This window comes from Carassius carassius, chromosome 27 (genome assembly GCF_963082965.1).
Source record: "Carassius carassius chromosome 27, fCarCar2.1, whole genome shotgun sequence".
NCBI classification, from domain to species: Eukaryota; Metazoa; Chordata; class Actinopteri; order Cypriniformes; family Cyprinidae; genus Carassius; species Carassius carassius.
The window spans coordinates 18066222-18093273 of NC_081781.1; the positions used below are offsets into that span (position 1 = coordinate 18066222).

At 40.2% G+C, this 27052-nt stretch overlaps 1 protein-coding gene across 1 annotated transcript; it reads right to left on the bottom strand.

Moving 5' to 3' along the window:
- Positions 1-1282: 1282 nt before the first annotated feature.
- On the bottom strand, positions 1283-16553 carry LOC132106935 (tumor necrosis factor alpha-induced protein 2-like). Its single transcript, XM_059513035.1, has 13 exons — positions 16474-16553; positions 13452-13628; positions 13204-13362; positions 12206-12836; positions 11993-12107; positions 11629-11751; positions 11447-11541; positions 11273-11365; positions 10881-11007; positions 10228-10353; positions 9716-9871; positions 1804-1925; positions 1283-1592 (listed from the first exon to the last, which is right to left on the bottom strand). Exons 1-13 carry the CDS (start codon positions 16541-16543, stop codon positions 1433-1435), a joined length of 2154 nt encoding a protein of 717 aa, XP_059369018.1. The 5' UTR covers positions 16544-16553; the 3' UTR covers positions 1283-1432.
- Between the last annotated feature and the right edge of the window lie 10499 nt (positions 16554-27052).

The following is a 27052-nucleotide window of genomic DNA, read 5'->3' on the forward strand; positions in this document are numbered from 1 at the left end:
CCCGTCCGAATCTGCCACGTCTGTGTTTTTCTCACACAACCTCTGTGATAATTCCAGAGCAAATTACCTACTGTTTTTCAGCAAACTCAGTGATCCTCTGAGAAAACTAATCCCGTCCGAATGCGAATGTCTGTGTTTGCCGGTGATATTTTATTTCACAAAGCGTTTCCTTGTGTGTTTTGGCCAACGTGAATTACCGTTGATCATTTGTCTCAAACTCAATTCCTGGAGGGCCACAGCTCTGCACAGTTTTGCTCCAACCCTAATCAAACACACCTGATCCAGCTAATCAAGGTCATCAGGATTACTAGAAACTTCCAAGCAGGTGTGATTTGAAGCTGGTTGGAGCTAAACTCTGCAGAGCTGTGGCCCTCCAGGAATTGAGTTTGAGACCACTGCCGTAGATGCTTTTTACCGCGTGCATGTTTGATATATTTGCTTACCGGCAAAGAAATAATAATAAAAAAATAATAAAAATAATAAAAATCAAGAGCAAGATCAAGTAAAATGTTAATACCGGCTATTGTAATATCAGCATCAGGTAAGATTACTCACGTTCATTTATGGACTCAGTTACATAATGTTTTAATTACATATGTACCTTTCTGAAATTTAAACATATGGTAGGTTTAGCCTACTACTAAAAAAAAAAAAAAGGAAAACAAGTTAAACTAAAGGAACCAGACATTAACATGGTTTTGCTATACTAGCCATTTAGTATTTTAGTATTTTTAATATTGTGTAATAATACTAATGGCAATCATTCTGAAACGCATACGCGCGTGATCTCTGTGACGCCCAGATGCACAAATCAGACCCTCCCACCTCTGTAATAAACACGGAGATGTTAGTCCCGTCCGAATTGGTACATGAAAATCGCAGACGTCAGGTGGTAAGAATCGAAACTCAAACGTAGTTTTGAAAACTAGTCCCGTCCGAATAGGGCTTATGACCACGACTTTTATTTATGTTGGCAATGTGCTCCTTTTGTCCTGCCTTCTCGTTTAGTCCTTGTTTGGTGCTCATTACTTGATTGTTCTATCCTTGTGTTTGTGTGCTTTCCTTCCTATTTATTGTGCTCATTTTACTCATGTGTTTTCTGGTTCGTTTTGAGTGTAAGTTCAGGTTTTCTTAGCTCTCTAAATGATTGTTACAAAATGATTGTTCCTGCCTCATCTACAGTCACAGATTCATAGTTGTATAACATTAGCAACTGATAATTACGGAATTCACATGACTTTCAATACGATGAGTACTTCTAGAGAAGAGTGAAGTAGAGGACTAAGTGTCCAGTAGACTTTAGTTTTGGAGAACTGTAACAGAATAACATGAGTTTCCTTAATAATAAAAATTATATTACATAACAATACTGATGATCTATTAGAGCGTGAATGACAGTTGTTTCACATTTGCTATAGATGTAACAGGGCATTCACATGATTTTCCGTTTGACGAGTACTTTAGAAAAGAAGGAAGTAGGGGACTCTGTGTCCAGTGTGCCTCTGTTTTCACGCAGACACTCTTTGATCTTGGACAGATCTGAGCTTGAAAGATTGGTCTTCAGGTTTAGGAGAGCAAGAACGTGCTGCTCACTAGTGAAGAATGACAACAAAGAACATTGATGAAACTAGGTGCGCGCACACACACTGCAAGATTGATTATCAAACACATCTTTCATCTGGCTGATGGCAAAACTGTAGATATTTGTTTAAAGAATGAGACTGAAAATAAGATATCTTACTATAGTTGCTTTCTCTAAGGTAAAATAACTGCATCTTGCCAGCTGCTATCTAATAGACTCACCTAATGTCAGGATAGTCTCTTGCCAGAGTAACTATCTCAATTTGCAAACTCCCAGGATCCTGCAGTCTCAGAATCTCTGATAAGTTTGGCAGTATTTGACCGAGCCATTTCTCTCTGGATCCCTAGGGAAGAGAATGGTACTCAGCTTTAATGTTACATAATTTCCCTCTGCTTTCCCACAATTCAAGCAAAGAGAACAATGTAAAGAATACACTGAATAGAGCCATATTTTGTCTTTGATATTGTGTTTAAAATATTAGTACCACACTACTGTATGTTTCTGTCAGCGTATCGAACACACAAATGTTTTCAATTTTCCAAACTATTTGAACTCTCTCTTAATTCACCCTACAACACTCTAAGCCTCTGGCGCTTTAATTATTCTTTTAAGTTTCCCAATGTGACCAGCTATGATAAAAACACATGCAACATAAACAAATTTACATTAAAGGTCCCATGACATGGATTATTTCCTTTTCTTTAAATGCTTTTTAATGTTTCCTTAGGTGTACTTATATTGTTAGTATGATTTTTACATTTAAAATTTAGAAATAAAAAGCATTTTTATATCCTGTTATTTGCCCTCTGGCTTGAATGCTCTGTTTGAAGGGACGTGTCTGCTGTGAGACGCCGAGTAAACGACAACTGTTGTGATTGGCTGACATCTTTGCATTTGAAATGCTTATTACATGTGGAACCCCTCTCAAATATAAATATATATATATATATATATATACAGCTGTCGAGATTAACGAATCGTGGATTTGTTGATTATATAATTATAATATATAATATACATATATAAGGCTGCAGTGATGAGCATTGAGTAGACAGAGTCTGTTTATCGCGTGAATGCAGTGATCTCGTCATTATTGCAACACGTTTTCTCTCACAAAATGCTTTCACCACAACTAACAGCAAACAAATGAATACACCACATGAATACAGTAAGAGCTTTGTTGTGCAGCATAACAGAGTCATTCATTGTAACGGCAGTTTGGGCAAGTGTGCAGATATACTCGGGATGTGTGAGAGCTCCGAAAAAAAGGGAGCGTTCTTTGATCGCTCTCTGTTGTTAAATCACAATTTAAATAACACATTTGTTTCATGCTACTAAGAGAAACAATGTGAAGTTGATCGTTTAGTCACTGGCTTGATTCACTGATGCATAAACAGTATTAAACGATTTAGAAAGAAAGTCTGTGTGAACTTGAATGATTAACTACACATCAGAAATCACTGATCACAGATCAGGCATTAATGAACAGGGTTACTCACTGTTTGTGCCGGTGCTGTCGAATCCATATCATAAAAGTCTGTTTGTAATGCCTTTGCTGACATTGGGACTGATTTATATGTAAATATTTGGGTGGGCAAAGCAGAGAAAGGGGAGGTAACAATTCTCCTTGCAACATCACAAAGAGGAGATTCAAGATCAGCCCGTTTGAGCTTCCATTTTCTCAAAGGCAGAGAAAGATAGCAAAATCTCAATTTACACCGATTAAAATTTCTAGAAACTTGTGGACCATATACAGGCTAGGGGAACTCTGTATATGGTCATATACAGATATGGAATAGGGAATATTAATGTTAAAAAACCTCAGAAAGTGAAAATTTCATGTCATAGGACCTTTAAAACTTTTGTTAAAATAAATATAGATAAAACAATGATCAAGGGAATAGTTCACCCAAAAATGAAAATGTAATGAAAATATTGCTCACCAATGAATCCTCTGCAGTGAGTGTAATTTTAAATAATTTATTCTGATCAAAATATGAGTCCATAATTCATAACGCTTCCTCCAGTGAAAGGTCCATCCCTTGTCATCCTCTCAAAGTCCATTGACATGTTTGTCTAGAACTGTTTAGGACTGTTTTCAGTGTGCTTGATCCGAGCATATTTCTCTCCTGATTCAGTTGAGAAAGCAATTGTCATAGACCGGTCTCTTCCTTCTGTTTGTTTTCCTCCTTTCACACACGTGCACACTCATACAGCTGATTACTATTATCTCAGCGCTCGCGCTGCGCACACACACTCTAATCATTCCCATTCATGTTTCTCCTCCTTACCTCTCTCGCAGCTGTTTCCTGTTAGAATTAACACTTACACTGATTATCTCTCACCTGATGCTTTTTTCTCTCTAATTCTCTCGGCTACTTCTAGTCACTGTTTGCTCTGTCTTTTGTCGCATTATTGTAGAACGTAGTGTTTTCGCTCCGGTTCTCGGTTACTATCTTTTCAGCAGTTTTTCTCTCGTGTATCCCCAAGTCTAATCTTGTCTTGTCCTGTCCCGTCCTGCTCTGTTGTTACGTGAGTAAGAGTTGGTCATTAACCTCTGTTCTCTGCCCAGTTCACCTCCTGTCAGTGGACCTTCACCCTCCTGCCGCCCGCGAGCGGTTAGCGCCGGACACGGGGACGGAGAACTGTTGTTGCTCTCTGATCTTCTGGCACTGGATTCCGGTCCCTTTCACCTGTCCATCAAGGATCCCCTTTTTGTTATTTCACAGACCTGCGTCTGTTGACGGCAGTCTCCTTGTTTGAAGTTTTGGACAATAAACTGTACTGCATAACCTCTGCTTTTGGGTCCTCTATTCTGAACTGTGACAGAATAATCCGACCAGAGATGGACCCAGCGGGGGAAGGACCGTTTCGTACGGCCATCGAGCTGCAGGGAGTCACGCTGGGCAGTCACGATGCAGAGATCTCTGAGACTCGCCGCTCCGTGGAGAGCCTGACCGCGCAGGTGGCTGACTTGACTGCACGTCTTCATCGCTATCAGCTTGAGGCATCCGCTCCTCGTGGGAGTTCTGCTTAACCCATTATTAACAATCCCCCCAGCTATGCCGGTGAGCCCACACAATGCCGTGCTTTTCTCACTCAATGCGAGGTTGTGTTCTCCTAGCAGCCAGCCACCTATGCCCAGGATCGAGCACGCATCGCCTACGTTATCTCGCTGCTGTCTGGCAGGGCACGTGAGTGGGGAACCGCCGTCTGGGAGTTGAATTCTGACCTGACTAATAGTTTCCAGCTGTTCAAGGAAGAGATGGTAATGGTGTTTGACCGCTCGGTCCATGGTCAAGAGGCGTCTCGCCAGCTCGTGGTGCTTCAGCAGGGAAGACGTTCGGTGGCTGATTATGTGATCGAGTTCCGTACTCTAGCAACCTCGTCAGGATGGAATGAACCTGCTCTTATTGCTCACTTTCTTGAGGGTCTCAATTCCAACTTTAAGGATGAGATTTATGCACGCGAGATTCCTGGGCAGTTTGATCAGCTAGTGGATTTGGCGATCCGTCTGGACAAGCGCTTTGGGATGCGCCATCATACTCGCGGTCTGGGGACCGAGTGACCAGTAACTCCGCCCACACCCTCTGTTCCTGCTCGGAGCGATCATGAAACGGAGCCTATGCAGCTGGGTGGCATTCGGATCTCGACGGCTGAGCGTCAGCGATGGATAATAAACCATCTCTGTCTCTACTGCGGCTCCGATGGCCACTTTGTGTCCTCCTGCTCTGTAAAAGCCAGAGCTCGCCAGTAGCTAGGGGAGTTCTGGCGAGCGCAACAAGTCTTCTCCCCTCGTCCAAGACACGCACTACCCTCCCGGTGGCTCTCCGCTGGTCCACCTCTTCTGCCTCCTGCCTGGCTCTCATCGACTCTGGTTTGGAAGCAAGTTTCGTTGATGAGAGATGGGCACGTGAACATGACATTCCTCTTACTGACCTTGATGATTCCACTACTGTGCCCGCGTTGGATGGTAGTATAATTTCTAAGGTTCATCGCACCACCCAACCGGTGAGTCTCACCATTTCTGGTAACCATCAAGAGACAATTTCTTTTTTTATTTTTCAGTCCCCCTTTCCTCCTATTGTTTTGGGCCACCCATGGCTAGCTAAACACAATCGCCATATTAATTGGACTAATGGTTCTATCTTGTCTTGGAGTCTTTTGTGTCATGTTGATTGTCTTGTGTCTGCCATTCCTCCTGTTTCCTCTGTTTCTGTGTTTCAGGAAGAGGCCGGGGATTTGTCTGGAGTGCCGGGGGAGTACATCGATCTGCGAGCGGTTTTCAGTCGTGCCCGGGCCACTTCTCTTCCTCCCCATCGACCATACGATTGCGCAATCGATCTTCTTCCTGGTACTACTCCTCCTCGTGGTCGGTTGTATTCGTTGTCTGCGCCCGAACGCGAGGCCTTAGAGAAGTATCTCTCCGAGTCTATTGCGGCTGGTACTATCGTTTCTTCCTCCTCTCCCGCTGGTGCTGGATTTTTTTTTGTGAAAAAGAAGGACGGTTCTTTATGTCCCTGCATTGACTATCGAGGGCTGAATGACATCACTATTAAGAACCGCTATCCCTTGCCTCTCATGTCTTCAGCCTTCGAGATCTTGCAGGGGGCGAAGTTTTTCACAAAACTAGATCTACGCAATGCGTACCATTTAGTTCGAATCAAAGAGGGAGATGAGTGGAAGACCGCGTTTAACACGCCCCTCGGTCACTTTGAATACCGGGTTCTTCCCTTCGGTTTGGTCAACGCTTCCGCTGTCTTTCAGGCTCTTATTAATGATGTCCTGAGAGATATGCTTAACGTCTTCGTGTTTGTATACCTAGATGACATACTTATTTTCTCACCCTCCCTCCAAGTGCACGTCCAGCATGTTTGTCGAGTCCTACAACGACTCTTAGAGAACCGCCTCTTTGTTAAAGCAGAGAAATGCATATTCCATTCTCCGTCAGTTACGTTTCTGGGATCTGTCGTTTCCACTGGGGGAATAAGTATGGACCCTTCCAAGGTTCAAGCCGTCATTGATTGGCCTATACCCGATTCCCGAGTCGCTCTTCAGCGCTTCTTAGGTTTTGCTAATTTTTATAGACGGTTTATTCTGAATTTTAGTCAGGTGGCTGCCCCACTTACTGCGCTCACCTCGGTCAAGTCCCATTTTACTTGGACCGAGGCGACCCAGTCTGCGTTCGACCTTTTGAAGACATTATTTACCTCCGCTCCTATTCTTATCAATCCTGACATCGAGAGACAATTCATCGTCGAGGTCGATGCGTCGGATGTGGGGGTGGGGGTGGGGGCGGTACTTTCACAGCGCTCACCTTAAGACGATAAGGTTCACCCGTGTGCATTCTATTCACATCGTCTCTCTTCTGCGGAGCGCAATTATGATGTAGGTAACCGCGAGTTATTGGCCATTCGTCTGGCATTAGGTGAGTGGCGCCATTGGTTAGAGGGCTCTTCGCAGCCATTCATTGTCTGGACAGATCACAGGAATCTTGAGTATATTCGATCCGCTAAGAGGCTCAATGCTCGTCAGGCTCGTTGGGCGCTTTTTTTCTGTTGATTCAATTTCACAATCTCCTATAGACCTGGTTCTAAGAACACCAAGCCTGATGCTTTATCTCGTCTGTTCAGCTCCTCAGAGGATGCCGCTACCAAGGAGAACATTCTCCCCCGGGGGTGTGTGATAGGGGCTGCCGTTTGGGGGGTTGAGCGGATAGTTAGACGGGCTTTAGACCGCGCTATTACTCCACGACAGTGTCCCAAGCAATTATTATTCGTTCCCGAACCTGTCCGCCCGGCAGTTCTCCGTTGGGGGCATTCGTCTAAAGTCTCAGTTCATCCTGGTGTCAGGGGTACGCTCGCCGTTATTCGTCAAAGATTTTGGTGGCCTACTAGAGAACATGATATTCGCCGTTACGTATCCGCGTGTCCTGTCTGCGCCCAGACTAAGTCTGGCAATTCACCCCCCGCTGGTTTACTCCGGCCACTTCCTACTCCGTCTCATCCGTGGTCGCATATCGCCTTAGATTTCGTCACGGGCCTCCCTCCATCCATGGGGAATACCGTCATCCTCACAGTGGTGGATCGATTTTCTAAGGCCGCCCACTTCGTTCCACTTCCCAAATTACCCTCTGCTAAAGAAACGGCTCAGGCGGTAGTAAATCATGTCTTCAAGCTCCACGGTCTCCCCACAGATGTTGTTTCTGATAGGGGTCCGCAATTTATCTCTCAATTTTGGAGGGAGTTCTGCCGACAGATCGGCACCACCGTCAGTTTATCGTCAGGTTATCACCCCCAAACTAACGCGCAGGCCGAACGGGCCAATCAGATTTTAGGTCGTATGCTCCGTAGTGTAGCATTCCAGGCTCCTTCCTCCTGGTGCGAACAGTTGCCGTGGGCTGAATATGCGCATAATTCATTACCGTCATCCGCCACAGGGCTTTCTCCATTTAACTGTAGCCTCGGTTATCAACCCCCGCTCTTCCCCTCTCAAGAGCTCGGGGTTTCCGTTCCGTCGGTTGAGGCATTCATTCAGAGATGCCATCGTACGTGGAGGAAGGTGAGAGCTGCTCTTTGTCGGACCAAGGCTCGCTCTCGCCGAGCAGCCAACCGTCGTCGCGTTAAGGCCCCTAGATATATTTGCGGTCAGCGAGTCTGGCTCTCCACCATTAATCTTCCTCTACAGTCCAGCTCCCGTAAGCTCTCGCCACGGTACATAGGAACTTTTTCCATTATTAAGGTTCTCAACCCCGTTACTGTCAAACTCAAACTTCCTCCCAGTCTTCGACGCATCCATCCCGTATTTCACGTGTCTTGTTTAAAATCCGTTATTCGTATGCCCGCCCGCCCTGTCCCTCCGCCCCATACCCTTGTTGAGGGTTCTCCGATCTATACTGTCCGCAGGCTTCTTGATGTTCGCCCTCGGGGTCGCGGTTTCCAGTATCTGGTCGATTGGGAGGGATTCGGTCCTGAGGAGAGAAGCTGGATTCCATCTCGGGACGTCCTGGAACGCTCGCTCATCGAGGATTTCCATCGCTCTCGCCAGACTTCAACTTTGGGAGCGCCAGGGGGCGCTCTTTGAAGGGGGGGTACTGTTATAGACCAGTCTCTTCCTTCTGTTTGTTTTCCTCCTTTCACACACGTGCACACTCACACAGCTGATTACTATTATCTCAGCGCTCGCGCTGCGCACACACACTCTAATCATTCCCATTCATGTTTCTCCTCCTTACCTCTCTCACAGCTGTTTCCCGTTAGAATTAACACTTAGACTGATTATCTCTCACCTGATGCTTTTTTCTCTCTAATTCTCTCGGCTACTTCTAGTCACTGTTTGCTCTGTCTTTTGTCGCATTATTGTAGAACGTAGTGTTTTCGCTCCGGTTCTCGGTTACTATCTTTTCAGCAGTTTTTCTCTCGTGTATCCCCAAGTCTAATCTTGTCTTGTCCTGTCCCGTCCTGCTCTGTTGTTACGTGAGTAAGAGTTGGTCATTAACCTCTGTTCTCTGCCCAGTTCACCTCCTGTCAGTGGACCTTCACCCTCCTGCCGCCTGCGAGCGGTTAGCGCCGGACACGGGGACGGAGAACTGTTGTTGCTCTCTGATCTTCTGGCACTGGATTCCGGTCCCTTTCACCTGTCCATCAAGGATCCCCTTTTTGTTATTTCACAGACCTGCGTCTGTTGACGGCAGTCTCCTTGTTTGAAGTTTTGGACAATAAACTGTACTGCATAACCTCTGCTTTTGGGTCCTCTATTCTGAACTGTGACAGAATAATCCGACCAGAGATGGACCCAGCGGGGGAAGGACCGTTTCGTACGGCCATCGAGCTGCAGGGACAGCAATATCATGGATAGAGGACTCTTATTTGAGCCTGGTTTGAAGTTAAAATGCCTTAATGATGAATTTGTTTATTATAAACATGCAGCCTTTTGCTTTACAAGACATTAATTGATGCTACTGGAGTCGTGTAGATTACTTATGAATTATTGTGATTTTTTGGACTTTCATTCTGACGGCACCCATCCACTGCAGAGGATCCATAAATGAATATGATATGTAATGCTAAATTTCTCAAAGAATCTATATGAATGTATGTTTACATGCATGTGTGGGTCTGGACGTGATCTCACCACTTTGTCAAACACAGAGCAGATTTTATTGCTGTCGTGGCAGATGAACTCAGCAGCTGCTTCTTGTTGCTGTTTGTCTTTCAGTTTCAGTTTTCTCTTCATCATTCGCCTCACATACTCAACCATTACTTCTACATGCAGCTCAGCCAGTAGCTCCTATAAACATACAAACACACACTTTTCATATATCTATAATGGTAAAATAATAAAAAAGCCACATTAGTAACCACTGTAAGATTATATATTTGTTTACAAGAGTGGTTCTCGACCTCTTCCAACGGCCCCAATAGAACAATATTCGAAGGCACAGCAAGTTATTTTTTCCAGCTTATTTGAATGTTTTTCTTTTCTTTTCTTCTTTTAATTTATTTATTTAAATATGTCATATTGAGACACCCTTGTAAGTTTGCTGAGGCCCTCCAGTGAGCCCTTGAATAGCCCTTGGTTGAGAACCACTGATTTACAATATGCTACAGTCAGAAAATGATATTTGCTGCAAAATTGGTCCTGACCTCTCTGCAGACGGGCTTTAGCTCTTGGAAATTGTCCATGATATTCTCAAGCGTCTTCACCAGCTCCTCCACAACCTCACAATGTCCAGCAAACCAGACTTTATTCCACAGATTACGGTACAGCGGCTGTGTAAATACACATTATCGTTATTTCCAAAAGGTAAGATTTAATTTAAGAAGTTAACTTGGAAGTTAAGCACATTATGTGGTTTATCCTAAGTGAGGACTTCTTTGTTGGTCCTGGAACAACAATCCTACAATAAAATCAAAAGCCAAGCCATTTCTTAACCCTTTCCACAACCTACCTCTAAAAATGATATCTGAAATTTTAAGTTAAAGGTTTGCAAAAAAAAGTGTATAATTTCTCATTGACCACCACTCTGCCACTGGTTGAGCCTGAACATGTCAGACCTTTTCAAGCTAACATTTTAACATAACCATTAATTGATCTGCTGTCCAACAAGATGTTGATAGAGTAACTACTTGGCTAAACCCAAGTTTGTTAAATTGATGAGGTATCTATCAAATGCTGACTTCTACATTCTGATACCTGGCTAAAGTACTAACATAAAAATGAGATGCAAAATGTTGATTGGGGCAGTATCTCCTGGTTAATAATTATTGTAACCACACATGATTTTTTTGTTCTTTACCTTTAGTTCTGAGTGAATTCGACTGAGGAAGTATTTGTGGCAAATGTTTTTGAGATCTGCTAATGTGGACAGGCAAGCTGTTCTGGTCTCCTCTGATAAAGGACGCTCTGGTTTTTGTACATAATCCCTGAAGATACAGAGTAAGAATGGTTAGAACAATTTTATTATAATAACGACAGTAGACTTGTTCACATGTTAACAGTTAAGAGAGAGCTGTAATTTTTTTTTATAATATAAAAGTATATTTGAATGATCTTAATTCAAATATGAGCAACAAAATACACTATTGTATTACATAATCATTTTTAAATAATTACATTATATTATAACAGCATATTTAAACAATTAAAAAACTTAGAAAACAGATATCTGAGTCAATCATTCAAACTCACCTAAATTGGTAAATATTATCCAGATTAGCACTGAGAGTTTTTTTAATGTTTTCTGGTTTTCTTTTGATAAGTTTCTCCATATCTGTCTTATAGCTGCAGTTGAAAAAAAGCAGAAAGAATGTCAATCTTATGATTTGACATAAGTGAGAATGTGACAATGAACTAGTTATTTACCACAGAAGAAAGCTGTCCAGCTGGTTCAGAAGACTCCAGGCTTTATATTCACTGCTCAAAAGTCTGTTGACATCTTTTACAGCCCCATCTAAAAGCTATAAAAAATGTTGACTCAGTTTAACGATCCCAACATGTATAATTAAAGTAAGATGATTTTAGTGTCATTAGAGCGCATAACTTACTGGTAAAACATCTACTGCAAAGTTACTGAAGTAGTATCCATCCATCAGCTCTGGTTCGATGTCATCACTCCATTTTTTTACTTCTTTCTCTAAAGCATTGGATAACCACTTTCTGATCTCATTCTGATGAGAGGAAATAAATAAAAACAGGAATTATAAACTAAAAAATGCATATTAACTGATATGAAAGAGAGAGAGGAACATTAACTAACACTATCTACACCAGATATGAGTAGCATGTCCAGTTGAAAGCAAAAAAAATCAACATTTTATTTGCAGAATAAAATCAAATTCAGCAAATGAGAGATTTGTTTGAATCCTAACATGCTACAGATGATATAACGTCAGTCATGTTCTGAATCACCTCTTTGTAAGAGAAGCACTGTTTCCCTAATCTCTGAAGATCCTCTTCAGGTAACAGAGGTCCAAGTGATGAACTGTTGATGTGCTCCTCTAGTTCTTTGTGCTTCAGTACATCTCTAAGAAAAATCATTACAGAACATTAACATTTTTGAAACTGAAAATGTAAGTAAAACAGCATGCTTTTGAAAGAGGAGTGTTGTTTACAAGCCCTTACTTTGGGTAGTACTCCACAATCCAATTCAATATATAGAGGCATTCCTCTAAACTGATATTGGATCTGGAAAGCTCTTGGAGTCTGGTGGAAAAGGCTTGATGGTAGAGCCGAGCATACATTTGGCAGATGTCAAAGTCTGGTGGGTAACACTCTCTCAGATTTCGGACCACTCTGAGCAGGTCTTTCTTCACTTGTTTGCCCAGTCGGAACACCTCTCTCTTCAAGGAAGTAGACAGGTTGTCTGCTTTATTCTCCTCTTCATCTGCATTCTTCATGTGTTGCTCCACAATAATCTGGAGTAATGTGTCATGCAACTGTCTGCACCTTGTGGGTCTCCATACTGGTCGCTGATCCACGGCCACTTCTGCCCAGCGTCTGTCTTGTGCTTCCTCTTGAAGTATTGAAGTCAAAGCACTCTTGAGTGTCTCCTGGTTGTCCTCACTGAAAGAGTCCTGGATGACCAATCTCAGTCGCAAAATAAAGATCTCATAGTCCATATTCAGCTTGTCTTCCTCATCTTTTGCCCTGGTCAAATCTTTTGAACTGAAGAGACATTCCTCCGCTTCCAACAGCTGCTGCTGTGCTTCAGCCAAACGGTTCTGCTCAAGGTTCCCATTGAAATCTAACTCCACTGCATTATCTGAGAGGACAATTACATTACAATAACTTCTGAAAATGAACCCTTTAGATTGTGCTTATTCTCATGTGTATGGTATAGAAGGAGTTTTAACTTTTGATTCCAACGATCCTCTAATATAGTGATCATATTGCGAGAGACCCATAATAAAATATATATAGCAGCTCCATTAAACATTTGTATCACTGTGTACATTTTCATGTAATCTTTGAATATCAAGCCTGAAATAAAGACTAAATGTATGAATTGCATTCATATTGTCATTGTTCTAATGGTAAAACGAATGATTAAAATAATATCTGGAAAATATTTACACTTTGTATTATGTTTACAGTGCATTTCTTTTCTGATTCTACTATACCTGTTGGAGTTCCAGGGGATTTTAAACTCTTCTGCCTTTTCTTGAAGTCAGGAATTTTTATTTTTTCTGATATTTTGCTTCTGTTTTTTTGTTTCTGACCTTCCGCTTGATGATCACCGGGGGAATCTGCTATGCTTTCAATGGCATCAAGGTCCACTTCTAAAGTATAAATCAGAAATAAGAAGATTATAAGAAACTTGTTTTCTTTCATTAAGCATTAAAATGTACAACCCATTGTGCTATTTTACCTAAGAGTGTTTCGGGGGTGAGAGCAGCTTCAGATTTTGAATTCTTTCTGTGTTTTCTAAGGCTTTTCATTTTTTCCATAGTTTTTGGCATTTTCATTTTGTGCTTCTGTTTCTGACATTGTTCATTGGGCTCTTCATCAGCTGTGCCTTCAGTGTGAATGATTCGGCAAATGTCTTCTGAAAGCAGAAAGTAATTAGAAACATAACAATTGTAATTTTAATCTTATAAAGTAAGGACCAGTGTGGGGTGTTATGCACTACTAAGTAATTGTGCTGCCTGGAGTTTTTTTTTTTTTTTTGGGGGCTGCCTTTAGCTTCGAAAACATTTCATTAGGGTTGAGATCAAGATTTTATTGCAACCAATGCATGTGTGAAAATGATTGCTCATGCTTGTGAATCGCTCTTTATTTATTTATCTAATTTATCTACTTTATCTAATTTAAACCCAACGATTCTTGGCTTTGTCATCCTGGAATTTAGTTATATCAATATCTGCTATAACGAATCCTAATCTCTTTTGTATTTATTTAAATAACCTTTGGCCAGAAAGTATATTTTAATGTAACATTCTGCCTTCTATACTTTGCTCAGTTCAAGAAGGATTTTACAATGTTGTATTATTTATTTGAAAGAATTAACTGGGCTGCGTTTTCCAAAAGCTTCGTAACCCTAAGAAGTCCGTAATAATGATCGTATGATCTTAATATTATGGCCTGTTTCCCAAAAGCTTCGTTAGTTAAGAAGCACTTGAAAATCATCGTAGATCTACAAGTGCTCTGGAGTAATCGTAAAGCCCTAAGTGCATCATAAGAAGATCGGAAGATTGCACCTTTAATTTTATTCAAGTACAATGTGATTATAATATAAGGATTTGATTGTGCTTTATTGTACACTTTATTGATCTTTTTTTATAAATGAAATAATTAAAAAGGGCTAAATTAAATAACTGAACAAAAAAATGAATAAAAGAAGTAATGTAGAAAATATGCTTCAAAGACTGGGGGAAAAAATCTGTCAATGACTTGCTGACGTGCACGAAAACCAGCTATGTATTGGACCCGGAAATAATGTCTCTCTCTCTCTCTCTCTCTATATATATATATACTGTAAAGTATATTATATATTATTTTGTAAAGTATAATGTTATACAAAATAAAATAATATAATATAATATAGTGTTGTATTATAGTTATTATATCAAAGTTGTCTGGAAACAAGCATTAGGTTAACATTTCAATAAACAATCATTACTGCAATTACAAGCCATTCTATAGGTAACATTTCAGAACTTGACAAACGGATAGCAACTCCTAAGTAGCACTTAAAGGGTTACTCCACCCCAAAATAATTTTTTTGTCATTAATTACATACCCCCATGTCATTCCAAACCCGTAAAAGCTCTGATCGTCTTCTGAACACAATTTAAGATACGCACAATTGGATGTGCTGTTTCTATGTGTATTTAGCTTTCATTTAAAATAAAAAAGCGCATCCTTGTGACTTTTCATACCTTTTATGGACCTTGATTTATTTAACTTACTTGGCAGTCTATTGGACAGTCTCAAGTCTCCAGGTTTTCATCCAGAATATCTTAAATTGTGTTCAGAAGACGAACAGAGCTTTTACGGGTTTGGAATGATATGGGGGTAGGTGATTAATGACAAAAAAAATATTTTGGGGTGGAGTAACCCTTTAAAGCACAGCTACGTGCGATTGCTTTAAGTGCAAATGACTAAAAAAAAAGCTCTTAAGCGCTAAGATCAATCATTATCGGGAAACCAAACCCGGCTCAGATCAGTTCATGTCTGTCCTTGTACTCTTTAACTGTTCGAGGTTTATACAGGATTTTAAAAGTAATTAGATTATAATATGCAGTACTTTTTAGTGAAAGTATTTAGTACAGTAATCTAATTACACTGTTTAAGATGTAGGCTAATTATTATTAGGCCTGAATACTTTTTAAAATAGGACACAGGAAGTGTCCCAGTAAATCATGTTTACGTTGTAACTTGTTTCTATAACCATAGCCCTACAGTTTTTTCTCTTAGGCTATTCAAGCACACACACACACAGACAAACACACACACACACACACACACACACACACACACACACACACACACATTAGTTTATTTTGCTCTACAGAATGGACATAATGTTCCCTGTCCTTCAACCGAATGTTACATACATCGTTTTATTTTTATCCCCTGGTTTTCTACCCGAGGCTATGGCGCCAATGAAAGCTCCCATCTTCTCCTTTGTCTCCGTGTTTATCTATTGCAGCTTGTACAGACCGCTTGGGCGGGATTGATTATCGGGTAACAGCTCGCGACACCCCAGTTCACTGTCAGATATCATTACAGGTTTACCTTAAATAGCCCACAGTCGCATTGGACTGTACAACATATTTTAACTGCAGTGCAGTTACAGGACCATTAGCTTTTTTGTTGCAGTAACCGGTCTGAATGTTAAACCGTTATTCTCTTTCTGGTTGGTATGGTAATGACGATGAGATGGCGCTTTTGAGGCAAAGCTGCAAGCTGCTATTTACATATGTGAAAGAATAGCCTACAGAACACTAAAAATAAATTCTCTATATGGAATTTAAGCCTTCGTAGTTTATATTGTGTCGCGTGCCACATTTCAGTCTTTAATGGCAGAGTTAATATCTGGGCAAAATGGCATATTAACTGTCTGTTGTCCATATTTGCAGCGTAACGTTAGACTTTGTGCTGACGTTTATGTTTATAGCAATACGTGAATTCTTTGTAGATACATTAAGTTGAGTTTAGTTTAACTAACTTTAATAGGATAGACAACAACATCTCAAGAACACAAAATATGTTTTAATTCATGTCTGCCTACATTTAACATCTCAAGAAGACAAAATATGTTTTAATTCATGTCTGCTTACATTTAAAATCAAAAGCTTTTCATCTCAGACTTTAAACAGCCAGGCTATTAAAGTGTGGTCAACATTTGCAGAACAAGACAATGTATGTCATGCTATAGATTGTCTTACCTTTTCTCGCTTTGCTAAAGGGCATCATCCAGAATTTAAGGCTGCCCAAGTGTGTCTCAAGTCCTCTCATTCAGTTGTGCAGGAGACTATAGTCCCTCACAGCTGCTTTTATAGCAAGATGATGATGTAGTCCAAACATCATGCTGGATCATGTGATCTAGTGGAAAGAATCTACTCCTAATGTTTCTGTTTGCAAACATCGCAGCTTTAACTTTTATATCTTGATTGCTAGAGCTAACCTATAATTAATGTTGATAATAATGATAATTCTTCAGACATGACCCATTTCGGATTTGTGGAGATCAGAGGTCCAGTATGAGTCTAATGATGCCATTTAGATATTCTTGTTTAGGCATCAAGCATAGGCATTGATACAAAATGACTCTGCTCATGAATCAGCACTGGGTTGGCTAAATTACAAAAACTGGGTTGTTTTTAACACTGGCGTTTAGTGTGTGTGTGTGTGTGTGTGTGTGTGTGTGTGTGTGTGTGTGTGTGTGTGTGTGTGTGTGTGTGTGCAGTGGATTTTGTTCAGCCTTTGGAGTCTGTGGGTTTGCTGCATTGTAAGTAGCATTACAATTATACCACAAATGTAGGTTATTGTGAGTTTGTGTTGCAATCTAATGTAGACATCATTTTGTTGACATCACCAACAATGGAAAACATAATGGCAAACTTTCAATATGAGGAGAAGGAGAATTGAATGAGATCACATTTTATTGCATGTGTAATTTTAGCTGTGTGACTGAATCTATATAGTAAGTTTACTTGTATTTTAGTTTTGGTTATATGGATACAATGCAATCTCTAGTTGAAATAAGGTTATCTTTGATACATTGCAACACATTATATTTAGTTACTGTATAGGGAAAGGACATTATCAGCAAAGGTTAGATTCTCAGCCCTTATTTTCTTTGGTTTAAAATGACATTTACAAGCCAAATAGATCTAAATCCCCCGTGGGAGTTCTTTATAAATGTTTACCCATTTGTATTTATGGCTTACAGGGACAGATTGTTATTGTGAAGGAAGGCCTGCTGCATAGTGAAGCATAAGTGCTTTACATCAATCAAATGAAGTGTGTCCTTGTTTCCCCCATTTCTGTCTCATTGCTATGCCTGTAGCATCACAGTTTCCCGGAAACCTCATGGTTTCTCCAAAAAATCCTCTCTCACTGCTGCCTCACTGTTTTCCAAGTGGATGTACATTCAAATGTGGGTAACACTTTACATTCTGCAGTAGCTATAATGGGGGATTATGATTATGAAATTAATGTATAAATCCAAGAGGGTGTATAATATAAAGAGCTAATGCTGCTAAAAACTATTTTTGTAATTAAAAAAAATAAACATTCAGACTGGTACATTTGGCATTGCATCTGTCCATCTGAATTGTCATTTATCCAGAAAATGTCAGGTACAGTTATTTCTTTGCAGCTCTGGACTGTATTCAGAAAAGTAAATAAATGTGATGGCCAGTTGTTAATAAATGCGCTCTACTAAATATTGCATCAGTTGGACAGTGACATCTAGTGGAATTAACGTGTTATTATTTATTTACGTTTTATTTTAAACGTTGACAGATGCAAGCATATCAGTTTTTAAAGGAATGAAGCGTAGGGTCCAGTGCTGTTTACATAGCCATTATGTCACAATATTTCAATTAACATGAATGTTTCATCATGTTTCATTTATTTGACAAATAATTTTGTATTGTAGAGTCGGGACATCATGCACGCATTATTTTTGAGGGGTCACGAGTGGGGGGGGGGTCTCTCATACTTGTCATGTGACACAGAACAACAACGATACCACTGTATAACTAATGTAGGCTTATGTTTTATATTTTTTTTTAATTCAAAATATTCCCAAACTATATCAAACTATATCATATGTGTAAGTAAATGCATTTTGCACCTTTATAGATTATGTTAGTTGATCTATGATGGGCGATAGGCAAAGTAGCTTAATAGTGTAATCTATTAACTATGCATAAAACTCTGTATTTTTACTTAAGTAACCAGCTATGGGTGTTGTACCATAAGATATTTTTAATACGACTGACTTTGTATTTATTGTGAATTTTATAAAAAAAAAAACATTGCAAGCTACTAATTAGCCTATCATATGCCGCATAGTGAAGCAAAAGTGCTTTACGTCAGTGAAGTGAAGTGACATTCAGCCAAGTATGGTGACCCATACTCAGAATTTGTGCTCTGCATTTAACCCATCCGAAATGCACACACACACAGAGCAGTGAACACACACACACACTGTGAGCATACACCCGGAGCAGTGGGCAGCCATTTATGCTGCGGCGCCCGGGGAGCAGTTGGGGGTTCGATGCCTTGCTCAAGGGCACCTAAGTCGTGGTATTGAGGGTGGAGAGAGAACTGTACATGCACTCCCCCCACCCACAATTCCTGCCGGCCCGGGACTCGAACTCACAACCTTTCGATTGGGAGTCCAACTCTCTAACCATTAGGCCACGACTTCCCCCGTCAGAACATTTGAATAATTGCCTTGATTTATGGAGCTATCTTCGGTCACTGTATTTTCTTATAAGCCACGTGGTTTCTCTTTTGCTCACTGAATGTGTCATCTTACAGACGCTTCCAAATAGATCAGCTGATCCTCCAGCTCCAATCAAATGAAGTGTGTCCTGGTTTCTCCCATTTCTGTGTCATTGCCCAATCCTCCAGCATCGCAGTTTCTTGGAAACCTCATTGTTTCTCCAGAAATCCTCTCACTGCTGCCTCCAAAAGTGGATTCAAATGTGGGTAACACTTTACATTCTGTAGTAACTACAATGGGGGATACTGATTATGAAATTAATGTATTATTGCATTATTTGTCCATCTGTATTGTCATTTATCCTGAATATGTCAGGTACAGTTATTTCTTTGCAGCTTTGGACTGTATTCAGAAAAGTAAATTAATGTGATGGCCAGTTGTAAAGGAATGTGCTCTACTAAATATTGCATCAGTTGGACAGTGACATCTAGTGGAATTAACGTGTTATTATTTATTTACGTTGAACAGATGCGTACATAAGCCAATCAATTTTTAAAGGAGGGAAGTTGAGGGTCCCATGCTGTTTGCATAGCAATTATGTCACAGTATTTCTTTTTACAATAGTTTCTGACTCCTCCACTTCATAACATGACAACTATAATATAAGAGACAATAATGATGAAAGAAAGATTTCTGACCCATTTTGTACAGTAAAAACTGTAAATATAAAGCATGCTTGTGTAGTGGCAAACTAGTGTTACTCTTCATGCATGATGTCAAGGGAATTTAGCTCAAGATGAATGACAAAAAATAATCTTTGTCATCTTTTCTTTTAGTGACCATGTCTCTTTAGAGGAAATGCAGAATACAAATTTAATTGGAGCTTGTGTAGCACACATTGATCGGCACATCACGGACAGGCAAGTGAAGCCCTCGCTCCATTTCCAGTTGTGTTTGTCTTGGTGTGGAGGTGAGTGGTGATGAACAATAGACTAAGCTACCTGTTGTCACGTTCGAGAACACAGGAGACGGAAGATCCAAGTGCAGTGTGAGTTTAATAGGGTAATCCAAATGCAGAGTCAAAACAAGCCGGGGTCATAACCAAACATCAGTCCAAAACAGAAACAAACAAACAAACAAACAAACAAACAAACAAACAGGAACAGGAACAGGAACTCGAAGACTAGGAACGCGAGGAAAGTTGGTGACGGAAAGTAAGGACTCCATGCAGACAAACAGAAAAGGACTGGTTAATATAGGGAGGATAATGACTAACAAGTGAAGACACCTGAGTGCAATTAACAGGAGTACAATTACTGTGATGAAGGGACAAGGCTAGTGGGAATTGTAGTGCCTACGGTGAGGTGCCTATGGGGAAGTGAGACCACTAGTGGACACCCAGGGAAAAAGAGACCAGACAGCGTGACATTACCCCCTCCTCCACGGAGCAGCTACCAGATGCTCCACCCGAACCCAAGAAGAGACCAAGGAATACAGAGACCAGGAGGGAGGTGGAGCTGCGGAGGACCAGGGTGAGGGACGGAGTGCCAGGTAATAGAAGGTAACAGAGACAGGAAGTGCCAAAAAAACAAAAAACAAAACAACAACAAAACACAAGTCCAGGGGAGAACAGAAAGTTCAGTGGCCCAGGGCCGAACCGACAGGGCAGGAATCCAGGGTGCAGAAGACCACCACAATCGTGCGGTTGAGACAGAAGCCCACCAGGGCGGTGCAGAAGACCACCACAGCCGTGCGGTCGAGACAGAAGCCCACCAGGGCGGCGCAGAAGACCACCACAGCCGTGCGGTCGAGACAGGAGCCCACCAGGGCGGCGCAGAAGACCACCACAGCCGTGCGGTCGAGACAGGAGCCCACCAGGGTGGCGCAGAAGACCACCACAGCCGTGCGGTCGAGACAGGAGCCCACCAGGGCGGCGCAGAAGACCACCACAGCCATGGCCACTACAGGATCAGTCGAGTGCTCAGAGAGTTCGGCAGAGACGTGGAGAGGCTCCGGTAGTTCCGCAGAGTTTAGAATGGATTCAGGAAAATCAATGGTGACTTGACTCTGCTCATGAAGATCATTGGTAACTTGACTCTGCTCATGAGGATCATTGGTGACCTGACTCTGCTCATGAAGATCATTGGTGACTTGACTCTGCTCATGAGGATCATTGGTGACCTGACTCTGCTCATGAAGATCATTGGTGACTTGACTCTGCTCATGAAGATCATTGGTGACTTGACTCTGCTCATGAGGATCATTGGTGACCTGACTCTGCTCATGAAGATCATTGGTGACCTGACTCTGCTCATGAAGATCATTGGTGACCTGACTCTGCTCATGAACATCAATGGTGACTTGACTTTGCACATGAAGATCACTGGTGACTTGCCTTTGTACATGAAGATCAATGGTGACTTTACTCTGTCCTTGAAGATCACCAGTGATTTTACTTGACTCCTGAGGTCCAACTGTTGTAGTGCTTAACTCATGAGTGTCAACGGTGACTTGACCTGACTCTGGAGTGTCAACGGTGACTTGACCTGACTCTGGAGTGTCAACGGTGACTTGACCTGACTCTGGAGTGTCAACGGTGACTTGACCTGACTCTGGAGTGTCAACGGTGACTTGACCTGACTCTGGAGTGTCAACGGTGACTTGACCTGACTCTTGTGCTGTGGCGCTGGGCTGGCGGCCATATTGTGCAGTGGTGCTGGGCTGGCGGTCCTACTGTCTGTAGACCCCGGTCTAGAGTCGGCCATCCCACCGAGAGAGACAGGTCTGGCTGAGTCATCCCACCGAGATCGATGCTGTAGGTAACTGGTGAACCCCCAAAAGTCCAGTATCTCCAGGCCCTTCACCTCCCACCCAGGCAAAGGGTCATCCAGGCAGTCGTTGAATAGGTCCTTCAGGGCCTCCCTGAACTGCCATTGTCCAGAACATTTGCGCCAAGCACCCCACCTCACTCCCCTTTTGACGGAGAGTGGTTAGGTTGGAAAGTCTCCCCATCTGCTCATCTATGGTGGCTGGGGAACATATACGAAATCCCACACTGCTGGATCTTGGCATGATGGAGTCCTTCTGTCACGTTTGGGAACACAGGAGACAGAAGATCCAAGTGCAGTGTGAGTTTAATAGGGTTATCCAAATTCAGAGTCAAAACAAGCCGGAGTCGTAACCAAACATCAGTCCAAAACAGAAACAAACAAACAGGAACAGGAACAGGAACTCGAAGACTAGGAACGCAAGGAAACTTGGTGAAGGAAAGTAAGGACTCCATGCAGACAAACAGAAAAGGACTGGTTAATATAGGGAGGATAATGACTAACAAGTGAAGACACCTGAGTGCAATTAACAGGAGTACAATTACTGTGATGAAGGGACAAGGCTAGTGGGAATTGTAGTGCCTACGGTGAGGTGCCTATGGGGAAGTGAGACCACTAGTGGACACCCAGGGAAACAGAGACCAGACAGCGTGACACCTGTGCATTGAATTTACAGATAATTATCCAAAAGACAGAAGACAAATATAGTTAATTCTTCTTGCCAACATCCATGACTTATAAACTACCATGTAATAAATTAGCTCAAATTTAGCTAAGGCAATATAACATGGGCATACAGGCTAACTAAATGGAGAAATGACAACTGAATACAATTAAATTAATAACGTCATCAGAATCATTACATTGATATGCAAATCAGGCATTAATTATTTAAAATGCGCTAATTTGCATACATTTGACACAAAGTATTGCAGGATAAACAAAATATGACTTGCATCAAGAGTATTTTCCCTTGAAATGTTATGTTTAAATATGCAGATAACTTGTTTTGGTTAATTTAGATGAAATCTACAGAAGCAAACAGACGAGGGTAGTAGGCTTAAAACAAACACCTTAATGTGTATTTTGGAAATTTCCTTTCCATTAGGGCAAAAGAAGACTTGGAAGCAAAATAGACCAAAATCTCAAAATTGAACTGTACGTAAAGTTTCCTGCCTTAAACAATAACTTCTTAATTTTGATCTCAGGCTCCTCATCTGATAACTATCCATTCTGTTAGTATGTTGTATGCTGACAGATCTTTACAGCCCTCCCTGAAATGTGAAACAAAGCTCTTGTCCCCATCAGTTGAGTGTGTGTGTGTGTGTGCTCTTGTTTTTGTGACATATCAGGACACAACGCTGTATAATGACATGGGTATGATTTTGACAAGGTAAAAGGGGGTGAGGGTTTTTCAAAAACGTAGTTTTTTTGAGAAAGTAAAAATGCACAAAGTTTCCTGTGAGGGTTAGGTTTAGGTGTAGGGTTGGTGAAGGGCCATAGAATATACAGTTTGTACAGTATAAAAACCATTACGCCTATGGGATGTCCCCACTTTTCACAAAAACAAACACATGTGTGTGTGTGTGTGTGTGTGTGTGTGTGTGTGTGTGCATCTGCATGGTACAGTACATGTAATTATAACATTGTGAACTGATTATTTTGTAGACATCTGTTGAAAAATGAAACAATTGGGTGAGTTTGAGGGAATTAAAATAAATTGGTAAGTCAGAGTTGTGTTAATATATTTAACATTTTGTTTAGAAAAAAAACTATGAAATTACCCAACAATCTGGACCCAGCATTTGGCAAAAAAAAAAAAAAACAGCACCTTGGTAAAATATTAAAAATAACCCAATACAATTACCAAATAGGCTGCACGCAGCATTTGGGTAAAAACAACAACAACAACCATTTTTTAGACACTGGGTTAATGCTGGGTTAAATATGGACAAACCCAGCAATTGGGTTGTTTTGACCCAGCGGTTGGGTTACTAATCAGAAGGTTGGGTTAAACATTTAACCCAACTGTTGGTTGAAAACAACCCAATCGCTGGGTTTGTCCACATTTATCCCAGCATTAATATAAAGGCTGTTTATATATATATATGACTGAAAATATATTCATAATTTTATAAAAGATTTCTTTTGAATTTTCTGAATGTTGTTGTTTCTATTCCTTGATTAAAGAATCCTGAAAAAAGAACATCAAGGTTTCCACAAAAATATTAAAAGTGTCTGTTTTCAACAATGATAATGATTGTAATGTAAAGATCTTACCAACCTCAAACTTTTGAATAGTAGTGTACAAGCCTATTTAATAAAGAAAATAAGAAATATCCAGTTGTTGCTGAATTAACCAAAAAAATTAAAAAGTGACATCTAGTGGATAAAAAGTGTATTTTTTATTTTTATTTTGTCATACCGCATGAGGTCACTAGTTCACTTCAAAATAATATGACATGAATTTGTTAGCATAAACAGTGTTGAAGTGCTTTAGTAAAACAAGTCATGTCAAAGTGTTTGTAATTTTTTTATTTGTCACTTGCATAGTGTAATATAGTGTAAATATATAGTGTACATTATTCCATAATGTGAGATTTGAAAGACTCTGCTTTCAGGTGGTTTCCACATGACAAAAAGACACTGTACACTTTTAAACAGTCACAATAAGTAAGTATATTAAATTGTCTATTAATTCTCCCTAGAACCAGCCCTGCATGAATGGGGTGCCTCTGGAGTCTGTCGTGAGCGAACATGACACGTGCGTGTCACCTTCATGTGGATCACCCTGCTCAGTCATCCAAAGACCTCGCTCACAACCAGTGACAAATCGTTTTGGCCGCTCGAAGGCTACTGCACATGTTAGCTAGCGGGGGCTAATCTGCATTTGTTCTCATCATCTGCTCATTCACATTCACCAGCAAACACGCCAACAACAGTAGCAGCTTCCAGAATGAAACAGTGATATTTAAGGGCACCCATTACAGTTGGTGCTTGATGAATGTACAGTGACTTCACATTGTTTGGAGGATGATGATCTAGTCATAGTCAACACATTAATTGTTTTGCAGATCCTTGTCAAAAAGTACATAATTTAGCTCACTTTTAAAAACAGTACTCATCACAGACATAATGTACTTTAAAAGAATATTACTGAAAGGTTCTTTATACATGCTGTAGTATGTAAAGTACGTAAAGTAAATATGTATTTAAGCCTTTTATTTTATTAGTATTTTATTATCTGCAAGTACAGCTTTAAAAAAAACAGAATATTTGAAGTACACTACATGTGCAAAGTTAATCAGCACATAATAAACAATAAGCTGTAATACCCACATGATAACAGTCCTCACATGAGAGGTCATGATGTTTACGATGCATCATGCTCATTGATAATGGCTGGGTACAATGCCTCTCTTTCTCTCAGAGTGGAGGCTGGTGGTGTCACTGTCAGCTCAGACACAGAAGAAGTTAGAGAGAGAGAGAGAGAGAGAGAGAGAGAGAGAGAGAGAGAGAGAGAGATGTTTAGTTGTTGGATCCGGTCACTTATTGTACTTCACATAAGGCTCATCCCAATCTTTCTTTATGCCGCAGTGGAAAATAAGGGCAGTTTTATTGCAGTATTAACAGTTTGAACTATTACATATGGAAAACCAAAAATGTGTAAGAAAAAAATATAAGACAGAAATTCTAATTTCTGAAGTAAAACAATTAGATTATTAGATACCAAGTCATATGAAATTAAAAGTCAAAACAAACAAAAAGTCAAAATTATTAGATGCTAACTCATGAAGATGAAATAAAATTCAAAATGATGGCGTACTTTGTCATAATTATGGCGTAAAAAGTCAAAATTGACATGGAAGTTCAAAATGATGATATAATTCTTTAATTATATAATTATAATTCATAATTAGGATTAATGTTTAATTATGAATATGAGATCAAATAAAATCTAAATTAAGACATTTATATTATAACAACTCTCTAAATATTTTAGCATGGTAATGGATATATCATATATGTTTTTATGTCATAATTAGGATTTACTATAGCATAATTTTTTTCTTCTGTGACAATAATGGGCTACCATAATTATAGACTATTCAGGCTATTATAGCTTTTTGCCAAACTAGACAGTACAGCGATTAAAGTAACTAGCAATAAAATGCAGGCACTTAACAAGACAGGTATTAGTGAAAACACAATTACTATAGGCTAGTGGATTGAAATTTCAAGAACAGTCCATAACAATTATATTGACCCTCTAATGTTGTCATTAAATGCAAGTCTATTCTGTGAAGTAATTTGTCCAATTGATCCAAAGCCCAGAAAGCTTAAGAAAAGGCTATTTTATTCTATACAAATCTCTTGGTGACTACCATGCTGCCTTCACACCCATGATACTGAATTAACATCAGAACTCCAAATCGAACACTGTTTTCTTTTTAAAAAATATTTAAAATCCTGTAATCCTGTTCCTGTAATGGCAAAGCAAATGACCTGCAAAGCATTATAGTCCAGTCTCATGAAAATGCGTATCAATAGCACAATTTGTTTTTGTATATGTGCTATTTATACGCAGAAACAGACTTTGGCATCCATATGATATACACGTTTTTTACGTGTTTGCATGCATATGATAAGCATTTTGGCGTACATATAATACAAACCTACTCCACACAGTTTAACCTACCAATTGCATATCATATGCAATTGGTGTATGAATAGTACGCCAAATAGATTGTGCCGCTGAAATGCATATTCATGAGATTGGGTTTCCAGTCTTTAGTGTGACATGATCCTTCCAAAATCATACTAACATGCTGATATGCTGTTCAAGAAACATTTATTATTATCACACACTCCGTTTTTGTGGAAACTGGGATCCGTTTGTCCTAAGATTCTTTGATGAATAGAAAGTACTAAAGAACAGCATTTAGCCCACGTAAAACATAAATCTTATGTAGCCTAACATTATAAATGTCTTTACTGTCACTTTTGAATCAATTTAATGCATCCTTGCTGAAAAGCAACATACCAATTTCTTTAAAGGGGTCATCAGATGCCCATTTTCCACAAGTTGTTATGATTCTTTAGGGTCTTAATGAAAAGTCTATAACATACTTTGGTTAAAATTTCTCAATGTTGTTGTAAAACAACACCCCTTTTCCCTTTTACCCTGTCAAAATCAGCTCTGTTTCAGCAAGCCGTTTTAGTGCATGTTGCTTTAAA

Excerpts from the sequence above, each read along its gene's own strand:
- LOC132106935 (XM_059513035.1), bottom strand. The coding sequence starts at position 16,543 with ATGAGAGGACTTGAGACACACTTGGGCAGCCTTAAATTCTGGATGATG. Across the intron at positions 12,837-13,203 it reads ATCCCCTGGAACTCCAACAG|TGGAGTTAGATTTCAATGGG; the intron begins GTATAGTAGAAT and ends CAGATAATGCAG. Across the intron at positions 11,008-11,272 it reads GATAATATTTACCAATTTAG|GGATTATGTACAAAAACCAG; the intron begins GTGAGTTTGAAT and ends CTGTATCTTCAG.